Source organism: Cinclus cinclus, chromosome 4, assembly GCF_963662255.1.
Source record: "Cinclus cinclus chromosome 4, bCinCin1.1, whole genome shotgun sequence".
Lineage (NCBI taxonomy): Eukaryota > Metazoa > Chordata > Aves > Passeriformes > Cinclidae > Cinclus > Cinclus cinclus.
Genome location: NC_085049.1, coordinates 16,007,400 through 16,020,782, shown reverse-complemented (window position 1 = coordinate 16,020,782; position 13,383 = coordinate 16,007,400). Strand labels below are relative to the sequence as shown.

General features: G+C 37.7%; 1 protein-coding gene across 6 annotated transcripts in view; it reads right to left on the bottom strand.

Moving 5' to 3' along the window:
* The window catches only part of UPF2 (UPF2 regulator of nonsense mediated mRNA decay), a 52,549-nt gene that overhangs the window by 38,453 nt on the left and 713 nt on the right, over positions 1–13,383 (bottom strand). For 2 of the 6 annotated variants that reach the window (XM_062491695.1, XM_062491697.1), the window contains exons 2-6: positions 8,940–9,319; positions 6,512–7,291; positions 2,533–2,693; positions 1,366–1,563; positions 36–185 (exon numbers count right to left, since the gene is read on the bottom strand). In XM_062491695.1, coding sequence (XP_062347679.1) covers positions 36–185; positions 1,366–1,563; positions 2,533–2,693; positions 6,512–7,291; positions 8,940–9,301 — 1,651 coding nt within the window. In that variant the 5' untranslated portion in view covers positions 9,302–9,319. Of the gene's footprint in view, positions 1–35; positions 186–1,365; positions 1,564–2,532; positions 2,694–6,511; positions 7,292–8,939; positions 10,497–11,366; positions 11,388–13,256; positions 13,342–13,383 lie in introns of those variants that run through there. The other 4 variants (XM_062491698.1, XM_062491700.1, XM_062491699.1 and 1 more) reach the window with 4 other exon arrangements.

Genomic DNA, 13,383 nt, shown 5'->3' with positions numbered 1-13,383 from the left:
AAAGAAAAAGAATTCTTAAAACCAATTATTTTTACCTTGCTCATCAAGAAGCTTCTTCGTAAGATCTTCTGCCTCATCTCCGCAGTCCAGCTCCAGCGCATCATCATTAATATCCAGGTTCTCCAGCTCCAATTCCAGATCCTCATTCCCAGCTGCTTCCTTATTATCTTTGGCATCTTTTGAATCTATTTACAATTAGAAATACCAAATAAATACTAATACATTGTTACATATACACAGTCATTATTAGAATACAGAAAGATTAATGCTGCTAAACCTACATCTCTGTAGTGTCTTAATGGAAAATCTTTTATACAGATGAAGAAAAAAAAAGGAAGAAGCAGAACAGGAGGAAAATGTTGATGAAATAACATGCTATATAAAAGTCAAATAAAGATTATTAGTTTCCTTGAAGACAGTATCTGAATCTGGTAAGGATTCAGAAAAGATGAGTTAATATTTTTCTTGGACCACAACATTGGTCCAATACTGAGCATTTTTCCAAGAGATTATGCTTCATTTTAAAAAATAAATTTCAAGGCCAATAACTTTATTAAAATTCTAGAATTTTTCAAAGTCTAGTGTGATAATTTCTAAACAGTGCACACATCACATGGAAATATAGACTCAAACAAGTATTATGTTTAGAATCACAGACAAAATAATCTGAAATGGACTTTGGAGATATCTCAAGTTCAAACTTTTGGTCAAAGTGGATGAACACTATTCGCACCAGATTTCTCAGATATTTTTCCAGTTGTTTTAAAATGCTAAGACAGATTCCAGTCTCCCTGGGCAAGCTGCTCCAATATCTAAACACCCTTCCAGGGCAATGTTAAAATTCTCCAAACATGCATCTTCTGTTACACTTTGAGCCAGAGGATGGTGACTTTTTATGCCTTTGTACCTGAAGCCTGCACATGCCTGGTTGAACTGAGAGCTGCGTTAGAAGTGAGGAACTAACCAGGCCTTCTAACTTAGTGAAATTTTATGCTAACAAAGTTACCTACCATTAATAATTTAATAAAAAAATAACAGTGGAAAAAACCCCAAACACTAAAATCTGCAAAAAAATGAAAAGTTCTTGTCATTTCTCACAGAAAATTGACGTTTACTCACACTGGTTAACCTCCATTTATTTGCAAATTACAAGTCTAACAATATTAAAATGCATTTACTTTTTTTCCTTCCTTAATAACCAGAAATAATCCCTACCCCACCTAGTTTATTCCCTAAAAATTCATCCAAACTGGTGTACTGTCCTGATTACCATAAATTATTTCATTAAAGACTCATTACTTCCATCAAGTTTTTTTATCTGTTGGACAAGATATGTTGAAGAAAATAGTCATTTAAGCATCCTACCTCTTGATTCATCTTTGCTGGAATCCTTGCTCTGAGAATATTTTTCATTATCTTTAAACAAAATTGCTGGCACAAAAGCCTTCAAGTCAATGAGATTCTCATAGAAGTTTCTAGCATCTTCATCTTCCCAGATACCGCCCTCCAAGTCATATTCTCCAGGTTTTCCTGGTGTGAAAATATCAATACCAGGTCCATGTTCTGCAAAAATAGTGGAACCATAAGAAAGTTATTTACACATATTTACAATCTTCTATGGGGAGGCACCTTAGAGATTAACAGCCCCTTTAGGAAAATGTTAAACTATTTATTGCTCTCTCTGTTTTCACCTAAAAATTTCAATGCACACTTGAGTCAATGTCAGTATTACACATCAAGAAATTATCTTAAAATGGTAAATTTCATTTTGATTGAAAATATAGACAGAATCAAAGGAAGTCAAATCAAGAAAAAATAAGCAGCACATTATGTGGTATCAGAAATTATAACACACTTTAATAATATTAGCATTAAAAGTAATCACTTCAAGTATGATGAACTGTACCCCACTGAGTTTTAAGAATGAAGTTTAAAAAGAACAATTTAATATTTAGAGGCATTCAAGAAATACAGCTTTTTTAAGTTTAAGATAATTTAAGACAAAAGATATTCATGGTTTCAACAACATCTCAAAGTTTATATTTAGAGGTATTGAAAGCTGCACCTCTGCTCAGGAGGCCAGACAGCCACACCTAGTGACTTATCTGGCTCAACAATATGTTCCTGCTCATAACATCATGACCCAAAATGGACTTCAAATGCATTTCTTAACAGTATCAGCTTTTAAAATTCTAACAGTTTTTAAATACTAAAAACTGCATAATATTAATCTATCAGGTTAAAAACGTTTTTTATTTTCCATTTATTACACTATCCCCAGAAAGAAACCTAAATAGATACTACTTAGGGTTCTATAACTACACAGAATATACAATAGTTAAGGTTACATATTAGGCATAATTATTTCAATTAAAAAAAAATCTATTATTCATTAGCTGATATCTTTCATGGAAAGGCTGAATGAAATGAAACCAGCAGAAAGAACAGATTGGTAAGAGGGTTTGCTTAGTTTTTCCACCACATCCAAGCCAAGTTCAGGGTTCTGTTGACCTGCTCTAGAATCTGGCTTACCCTCAGGCGTTGGTTTCTCCTGGGGGAGGTCAGGCATGTTCTCATCCAAAAGATCAGCCAGAGACTGAGAATTTGCCAGCAGCTTCTGATACGACATTGCAAATTCCTCATATTGCTTGTGTCGATCTTCACTCAGCTCTCCTTTGGAGTGGAGAATGCGTCTACAAAAAACAAACTTACAGTAAGAACACCTTTTTCCTTAAAATACATTTGCGCTATGCTGAACTATTAGGAATTTCTCTGAGCAAAGCTAACCTGCCCTCTTTGAGGGAAGTGTAACCTCTAGTATAGACTTCAATAGCAAACATTTAAGTGACACTATTCTATTTCCAAACCACACTGAATTTCCAACTTCGACCCCACTGAGGGGGTCACCAAAGCTCCAGCTCCCATGTCCAAAGAGAAAGGCTCACTTACTCTTTGCCATGATTAGTCCTAAATGTAATAGTCCTGCCATGTAATAGTCCTAAAAAGACTTACATAGTAAAAAAAAATTATCAGCTTTATCAACAAGCTCGATAAAAGTTGCTTCGCACCTGTAACAATCCATTCCCATATTGTTTAAATGATTACATGAGCTATTATCACCAGGAGGGTCAAAAACTTTGCAAGCAGCCCACTGACTTTCCAACAAACCAAGCTATTTCAAGGCTATCAGTCCAAATTATGAGCAGTTACTATTACTTCAGCTGCTCTTTATTTTCTTTACAAAACTATTCATACTTGTTTAAAATAATAATTTTTAAAATTGAAATCTGTTGTCAAAAGCAACTTGCATTTGAAGAAGCCTAATCACTGCTTAGAAGTGCTGGAATCACTGACTAGGCACCATGCACTGAGATGAAAGCATCAGAAGCCTGAAAAAACGTGCAAACACCACAATTCCCAAAGCAGGTTGCATCATTACATCATCATCTGTAGGAATGATTCCTTTACAATTAGACTTTTATTATGCAGTAGGCAAACAGTCACAGTCTTGCCAAAAGACACAAGCATTTTGTGGCATAAGAATTCTGAAATAGTTAAGGCAATGTAAGTTGAGGTATATCAGTCTTCTTGTTCCAGGTTAATTGTAAAACAGAAGTCTTTGTACACATTCACAGGGTGAGCAACAAATCCTTTATCCCTGCTCAGAACCAGAAGTGAACGCAGGTGTCTGGCTAGAGAGCAAGAAGCATTAATGCTGGCAAAATTTCTGTTTCTCTGACAAAACACGCTTATTTAATATGTATTGTCTTCTCCTGCAAAGTACAGCAAAGAAAAATTAACAAATTAAATAACCACTGACTACTTATGAAGTGCAGTAGTTCAGTTTGGATTCAGGAAACACATTAAGTGTCAATCCATAGCTTTTCCATGGAGACCGCTGTCTACTGCATACATATTTTAAACCAGCAGCTTGATAAACGTGAGCATTGAAGCTCTGTGCTATTATTAAAAAACAAAAAAAAAAGCAAAGTGCTGTAACAATAGTACAAGACTTTCAGTTCTCAATTTCAGTTCCAAGAAGACAAGTGTTAGCAAATTCAAAGAAGCTAAAGCAAATGAAGCAAACTTTAAAAAGCACAGTTCACCTCTGAATACAATTACAAGTACAGCACACAGTACTTGTCTTACTTTTTGTCTCTTCAAAGCACAAGGCAAGTTAAGTACATCTTAAAAACATCCTTAATTTAGACAAAAGAAGTTTCTTCCATAGCTAATACTTATTTTTGAAAACTCTCTCCAGAATTTGAAAATCAAGGTGTTTTCTTTCAATGACACAGCCTGACAACTTTTGTTGTGCCCTCAGCTGTGTAACCAAATGACCACCAGGTTCCATGTTATGTCTATAGTAAAGTCAAAGTGTCACTCAAAGTACTTTTTTCTAACTATCCACTTAACCAGCGTTGCTTGAGTCTGCTTTAATTTTACCTAAATGATTCCACAGGTAATGCAGCACTAGAGCACTGTTAATTTAGCATAGTAATTTTCAATTAATTCAACCAAATTGGGCATCCTAAATTATTTCACGGTCATTCTCCTGGCAGAGAAAAATTGATGAGTTATTTACCTGTCAAAATATCATAACCTAAACATATGATACAGTTGATGCACAAAAGGGAGTGGTTCACTCCCTATTCACTTCATTGATTATGGAATAACACTGTGAATAAAAACTGCAGCAAAATGGATCAGATTTTTAATACACAGAGAACCCCCTTAATCAACAGGATTACTGGGTTTTTAAAAAAAAAAAAAATCAAAACCAATCCAATCAAACAAAAACACCGCCAAAAAACCTGCCACCCACAAAAAAAAAAAAAATCCAAAAGCAAATAAGGAATCAACTGCACAATCACTTTTCCAAAATCCACAGTTTAGGAAGATTTCCATAATACACAGACTTCTCACTCAACAAATTTCTGTCTTGCCCTCCTCATGCCTTGAACTTCCATAGCAAGCAAATGCTACGGATCTGTTATAGATGGTGCAAACAAATAAAATCTGGTAGGAAAGTTTCTTGATGCCTTACTTAACAAAACTTATTCCTCAACATTTATTAAGGAGTTAAAATAAACACCTTAAAGAGAGAAATAACAGAGTTCTCTTAATCCAGTGATAAATGATAGCTCTTCACATTCCTTCCCCAAAACAAAGCTTTGCACCCAAGTTCACAGGGATAATTCAGATGACAAGGTTCTCAAAGAGGTCCCTCATCTGCCCTTGCCTGATCTACACAAAGCAGGCTCAGTGATGAGGTCAGACCAGGCTGCTCAGGCTCTATCCAGTTGTACAAGTAAGTATTAAAGTATACTTCTCTCTCCCAGATAATTTACATTCTTTCTGCTTCTTGGTTTCTTAACATATTTTATACCTCTCAGAAACCTTTTTCACTCTATTTTGTGTTATACAGACTTTGTAACACCCAGTCTTTAAAATACCAGCCAGAACCAATGGGTACAGAACCAATGACAACTGTGAAAGTAGAAAGGTTCATATTCATTCACTTTGAAAAATTTACACCTAAATCAGTAATGCACTTTGAACTAGTAAGGTATTAGCAGAAATAACAGTACCTCAAAAGTCAGTTTATGATCCTGTGAAATTCAACACTTGGCTGAGACCAGCTAGGACTGCAGCACAAAACTCATCAGCACAATGGATCCTTGCTTTGGAAACATAAAAATTTAATGCATTCCAAGCATACATTTGGCTCTGGATGGATGTCCAGTCTTCCAGCCAAAATATGTGTCTACACACAGTAGCAAGTTCATTTCTATCTGACTGGAATGCTTCCAGAAGAATGACTGTTTTAAGAATAGCATTTGAGTTTAGGCTGGCTCCAATAATGAGAATTCAGGATGCTTTAAAGCCAAAAATTATTAAACAGTGTGGACATGGCAGAAATAAAATTATTCAGATCTCAAGTTCTGCATATTCATACCCTGCAATATTAGTGCTACATATATTTAGGAGGAATTTTATCAAATTGTCTATGCCTTCCAACATTAATACATTTATTTAATATATATTTGTCCACATTGGAGTGCAATAGATACCTTCTTAATTTAACCTATGTTTTCCTTTGTCCTGGTACACTAAAAAAAGTAAACAACCCAAAGCAATTGTGGCATATGCTTCGTTAGATACATGTGGGTGGAAAAGGGAGAAATCAGATTGTGCCAACTGGAAAAGGACAGTACCAGCTGGGAAAGCAGCATTGCTCTCATGCTGATAAGGAAACAGCACCAAACAGAGTAAAGAGAATTACAGCTAAAGGTCAACCTTCCTTTCCTTTAAAAGATATTCAGTCTGTTTTGTCTCTGCTTTTTAAGTATTCAGAACAAATTAAGAACTTTTTTTAGAAACACTGCAGAACACACTTACTTTCTACACACTGCGAACAGACTTTGTTCATAGCTACTGCAACAAATCTAGGCATTTCATAAAGAAACTAATTTTTATTCATAAGTAAAAAGCAACTTGCAATTGTCACCTGTTTTGTCTTTCAATATTTTGTAGCTCCCTGTGGTCCCTTTTCAGGTGTTTGGTCAAAGATGTAAAGTATTCCTTCAACAAATTCTGGAAAGGCTGTTGTTTCTCTGGGCTAATTATCTCACTAGGAGGAAAGCTCAAGTTAAACTTCTCTGCAACAGTTTTTACTTTCCTTGGTACCAAACCAGCAATGTCATCTCCACAGTGCCGACAAAAGCTGATAACCACAGAAACATGAGTGTGGGATTCCCGATCAGCGTTAATAATATTTTTAAGCTGCTCATAGATTAAAGACAAACCTTCCTTGTCAGTAAAAATCCCAACTATTGTCAATTCTGCAATGAAACGCAAATCAGTTCTTAACTTGGTAATGTTGGGAGTCTTCTCTTCTTTCCTTGCTTCAAAATGTTTCTTCCAAGCCTGAAGTAATGAAGGAGCAAAATCAGCATATCGCTGGTGAAAGAGGGAACACAAGTGCACAGCACAGTTCACGTCTGATATTTTCAGTTTGGCCTCCACAATAGAAGCTACTGCTTCTGCAATGTATTTGCTTAAATTCAGGCTATTAAAGTCATGGGACAAGGAGTCCCTTTGTTGCTCTGTAATGGTTTTTAGCTTCTTAACAAAAGCTGTGTTCTTCTTCAGACTGGAGTCCAGTCTACTGAAGAAGTTTTCCTCCGGACGACTCTCCGGTGCATTCTGGTTTTTGCTGCGGAGCTCTTTTCTTGCCTGATGGCGTTCCCAAGCCTCCTGATGGAGCTGATGTGCTTCCTCTTTCTCCCTGTGTGACACAAAAATTAGTCATTTTTGTTATGGAGCCTTAATCTCAGGATACCAGTTCAAAGGAAAAAAGGTCACAGATGGAAAACCTTCAGGAGTTCTAACCCAGCTTCACCTTACTCCCTTCTTAAATATCTACTAAGTTAATCCTAGAAAGCTAAAGCATCTGCTTCAGAAACTCTGTGTAAGTTTTGTGTTGCAAAGGACAAATACTACTTATTACAAAACAAAATTTCTCAAATATTTGTTGGGATTAATATGCTGAACATATTAATCCCTACAGACTTCGAAAATATAAACACGAAACTCCATTTACTACAGATGGGAGATGAAATTCTGACAGAGGAAGAGGAAACAGCCTTTCAACAGGTTATTGTATTACATATTTAAGGAAGATCTTTTACTGCCAGGCTACTGAAATTACACAGAAAATTTGGAATAGGTGAAATATATCTGTCCCAGCTAGAATTTGGCTATGACTTTGCCTCAGTCTTAAAAGTAAAATATTCCGGACCTCAGAATGGCCAGAATCTCAGCTTTACTGGTCTAAAGATGCCACCTTCAACACTGTACTACTGTTGGATAACATACTAAGAAACATGGTCTTGGTAATATCACATACTAAACTGCCAGGTTACATTCTGAGTTTGCCATCCAGGCATATATTTTTTTAATATTTAATCAGTCTGTGACTCATTAAAAGAAATGACAGTCATTTCTCACATCAGATTAGCTCCTGTTATGTACACTCTGTAGACCTGTTAAGAGTCTATACTCCAAATTTTTGGACAATAACACTTCATCTGTGCTTCTTTATTGTTCTGGTTTGGGCTGGGACAGAGTTAATTTTCTTCAGAGTATCCTGTATGGGGCTGTGTTTTGGATTTGTGCTAAAATCAGTGCTGATAACACAGGGGTGTTTTCACAATTGCTGGGCAGGTCTTACACACAGTCAAGGCCTTTTTAGTTCCTCACCCCACCAAGCAGGAGTCTGGGTCTGCACAAGGAGTCAGGAGGGAACACAGCCAGGACAGCTGACCCCAACCGACCCAAAGGATATCTCAGTCCATATGACATCATGGTCAACATGTAAATCTGGGAGAAGAAGGAAGGGAAGGAATGATAGGAGTGATGGTGTTTGTCTTCCCAAGTCACTGCCACATTTGACAGAGCCCTGCTGTCCTGGGGATTGCTGGGGAAATGGGGAATGAAGCCCTTGTTTTGGTTTGCTTGCCTGCACCATCTTCTGCTTTACCCACTGAACTGTCTTTATGTCAACTTATGAGATTTCTCACTTTTATTCTTCTGATTCTCTTCCTCATCCTGTTGAGGGGAGGGAGTGGCTGTGTGGGGCTGATGGCAGCTGGGGTTAAATCCCATTTACTCAAGCATAACTGTGCTCTCCATGGTCGTCATAAGCAGAACACTATCAAACCCCCATATCAGAGATCAAATAACAGAGGTTACAAGTGAAAACTCAAAACCTCTAGGAGGTCATGAAACACAATCAGACAGCCACATAAAAATCCTAACACTACATGCAACTTCTTAAAAGTAACTCCAACACGTCATCTTTTGTAACTCTGACCACATTCCTGATAACAGAACTTGAGCATTTGGCACAATTAAACCTTTAAAAGATAACTTACTTCAGTTGAGCAGCTTCTTCTTCTTGTTTCTTTTTCTCTTCCTCCTCTTGTTTCTTTTTCTCCTCTTCTTCAAGTTTCTTTTTTTCTTCTTCTTCTTTCTTCTTTTGTTCCTCTTCTGCCTTTACTTTATCCTCTTCTTTTTTCTTCCGCTCCTTGTCTTCCTTCTTTCTTTTATCCTCTTCCATTTTTTTCTTTTTATCTTCAGGAACCTTTAAAGTCTCTCTCTTCATGCCAACCTTCACATCTTCTTTTGGCTTCTCCCTGGTGCTCACTGGTCGCCTTTCACTAAATTCTTTTTCTTTGTTATTTAACTGAGATTCTTTTTCTTCCATATTTGCTGACTTTTTACGCTCAGCTGGCATTGTGTTACCCAGGCAAACCTGAAGAACAACAGGAAAACAATTACTTTTAAATTGCTGTTGATATTTCAGTCATTTATCACAGCCCAACCATATTCACTTAACTCACAAGTGCATGACTCATCAGAATAAAGGTTTATGTTTTCTTGAACTAAGGAATAGACCTGACAGGTAAAAATTAATCATTTTGTAAGCATGTTGTTCTGCAAAGTTGTCTTCAGCATGAACTGTGAAATAAAAGCATCTTGAAGTTTCTACAACCCAAGGACTGTAGTATCTTGAACATAAACAAGTCCACCTCAAAAAAAACCATTCAAGACTGATGAAAACGAAGTAGCCACAACTTAAAAGTAAGTACAAGCTTGATACATCAGTACCTCATTGACCTTTCTACAGATCTCCTAAGAATACTCCCCCTTCCACTACCTTCCACTACTTAGGATCATAGGATAATGCAGGTTAGATGGGACTTCAAGTAATTCTACCTCCTGCTCAAAGCAGGGTCAGTAATGAGTTCAGACAAGACTATTCCAGTCTTGAAAAGTGCCAAGGACAGAAACTGCACAACCTCTCAGGCCAACCTGTGCTAATGCTTGATTATCCTTGCTGCGAAAAGGCATCAACTTGCTTCCTTCTTTCTTCATCCCTTCCCAGATTCCCCCAAAATCTCCAGCACTCAGCACAAGTAGCAGCTGAAGAGAGAGCAACGCTGACTAAGTTGTACACACAAACCGCCCTGTCAGCAGAGCAAATGGAAATAATACCAGAAAGGCTGCAATTATCAAGACTTATCAAAGGCTACAATTTCTCTCTCCTTCCACTCAAACAACATTTTCGTAGGAGCTTTAGCCTCTTTGGGGTTTCCAGCCCTCTAAGCTTTGGTTTCATTTGGCTAAGGATACAAAAAGTAACACATACTGAACACAGAAGGGTAAAATCACAGGACAATTTTGATTAGGAGGAAACTGTGATAAGCACCCAGTTCAGCCCCCTGCTCCAAACAGATCAGAGGCTTGGCTTAGTCTTTAGCAACTCTAGGAACAGTGAAGCAATGGTCCCTTCTGGGCACACTGGGAAAAAGCTTTTCCAAATACCAACCTAGAAACTGCCATGCCCCATACTGTGTTTTTTTCATCCTATCCCTGCACAGCTTTGAGGAGAAGCCAGCTTCATCTTCACTATGCTCTCCCATTAGATTGTTTAAGACAGTAATGAGAGTTCCCCCTCTCTTCTTACAGATCAAGAATCCAGCTCTGTTTCTCTTCAGATATCATGTCCTCCAGCCTCCCTGTGTCCTTGGTGATCTTCCAATAGACTTATTTCAGTGTGTCAATGTCTTTCTTGGGAACAGAGAACCCACACCTGGATGTGGTAAGTATTGAGCAGAGGGGAAAGACTCACCTTCAGCGCCACAGTTAACTCCTGGTACTACAGCCTAGAATGCAAGGGCATTCTGCTGACTCATGTCAGGGTCAGGTGGGCCAGGCAGGACCACAAAAGGCAATTAGAACCACCTAGGGCTTTTACTTCAGGCTAAATTTATTTCTTAAAACAAAAAATAATTTTCACATATTTAGTAGCTTCAAGTTAAATGCATGTATAGGTGGGACTGAAAGGACACTATTGCAAGTGATACCCTTCTGAAGAGCCATCACTTTGCTTTTATTAGTAACACCAGTTTGATTCCCAAAGGCCACCCCTACTTTTGCCTTTCTAACATTACTCTAGATGATGAAAACATGCTAGATTCACCAATTCCCTGCATCTACTCAGAGTGCATAATGAGATACTTGCATTCCAATCTAATGCAGAGTGCTCCTGGTATTAATTTTAACTATTTTGAAATATGTTTATAAATAAGACTTGACAACAAAGAAGGTATGTTTCTTTAAAAGCATTGCGCATTCCCTCTGCCATCTCCCAAACAATAAAATGACAAATTCATATACTGTCTATCCCGCCCAGATGAAACTCTGTATTTACAATATTTAAGGTGCTCATCTGAAGAACAAAATGGTCTGCAAAAATTTACAGTATGAGTATTCACATCTGGGCAGTGACAACCTACCAATGGGGAACCTATCCATGACTTGGCCTCTGGCAGCAACTGGCAACAGCACCAATGGAGAAATGTCTCCGACACTGATCTATGGAAATCAAATCAGCATTGCTTAAACAAGCAGTAGCACATTTGGCTCCCTAATGCATCTCTACAACTATAAAATTTCGGATCTCAAGAAATACTCGAATTCCAAAAACACTGATCTTAAAACAACATTATTATGAAATCAGTACTTACCCAAAGAGGGAAGGGGTTGCCTGTGTTTAAAGAAATGCTGTAACAGCATGTCACAATACCAATACTCGGAACAAAATACCCAGCTACACATGTAACTTTTAACAACACGGTCATTTACCACAATCATTATGGTACTTGAGCTCTTACTGAATTTAGGAACTCAGAATTCTGTTTTAAAGATGTATCAGATATTTGGTTGTATAAAAGCAAACCAGAGAAGATGAGAAAAAAAAGGGATGGAGCATAATTGGGCACATTATGGTTTTGACCACAAGGCAGTATTATCCACTTTTTCCCAGTGAACTTCGGAGTCTTAAAAAACCCCAAAAATCTCGTTTTACTGTTGGTTTCTGTTCTGTATTTTAGAACAGGTATGCTGCAATACTTCTCAGTACCTGCTACGTGTACAGCTCCTTATCTCCCAAACCTTTCCGATGGCTCTGCCAGCTCCTTTGTGCCAACACCAAACGCCCGAGGGCAGAAGGAGGAGGTGCGGCTGCTGCCTCCAAGCTACAGCTCCACACGGGCTGAGCTCCCAGCCGGCACACAGCCCCCGTGACAGGCAGAATGGAACTGTTCCACAAGCAACTTTTCCAAAAGTTGTGGGAAGCAGGGAAAAATGGAAACAGACAGCAGGCTCACATGGGCCTCATTTCCATAGGAAACAAGGTTGAAGATGGCATAGAGACATTAAGAGAAACTTTATTCTATTTAATATCTCACATTTACATGAATGATGAAAAGGCAGAATAATGACATGAACTCCATAAGCCAACAGACAGGACAAGCCAGCACTCACACTGGAAAATTAGAAAGGACAGAGAAAATAGAGATCAGACAAACATCTCTATGCCTTTGGACTCTTGGCAGCCCATTTCTGTAGTGACACTTACATGCTCCAACACTCCTCAGTTTCAGCACCTACAGATAATACGTTTTTAGAGGGAACTGATTCTCTTAATTTTTCAATATTTGACGTACATTGACTCACTTGTAGTTACTTTTAATTTTTATTTTACTTAAGACTCTATTTTTTTTAAACGATAATCTTGAAATCTGAAGGAATGGGACTGGGTCCATGACGCTTGGAGACTTAATAGTCTTGAAATACAGAAGTAACATTTAAGAAAAACCATCTATGTACTTACTCTTGAGGAAATCAGAGAGTAATATAAGGCATCATGAAACTACACACAATTCAGAATAAAAGAATAAACATCAACAACTTGGTCCTTAAAGCAATCAATAAATCAATCAAATCAAAACTGACTCTCAAGTCAATAAAAAGTCCACTCTTAAAGCCTGCAGTGACATGATCCAGAATCCCCATGCTTGCAAACACAAGTATCAGGGAAGGAAACACAGTTCCATCAAACTAAACACAACGAGATTTTTCACTAGAAGTTAAATGCATTACATAAACAGTCCTTTCTGCAGCTACTCTATTGCAAAAGAGATATGGGAGATAACAAATGTAGGCAAGATGTGCTACCTCTGACTGACTGAGAAATCTCAAAGAACAACAAACTACTACATCACTCGTTACCACACCACTAGAAGGTTGTAAGTTTCAAGAACTGAAATGCAATTAGGATTCTCTTATTGCAAGGGAATATACATATGAAAATACCCAGGTTAGTGAAGAGAAAATAAACTTACAGGCTTTGGAAGAGGAGACAGCACACAGGAAAAAAAAACGTAGCACGGAGAGAGAGGAGTCACCTGCACAATGGCTGGGAAGGTTCACAGAATATCCTGACTTGGAAAGGACCCACAAAGATCATCA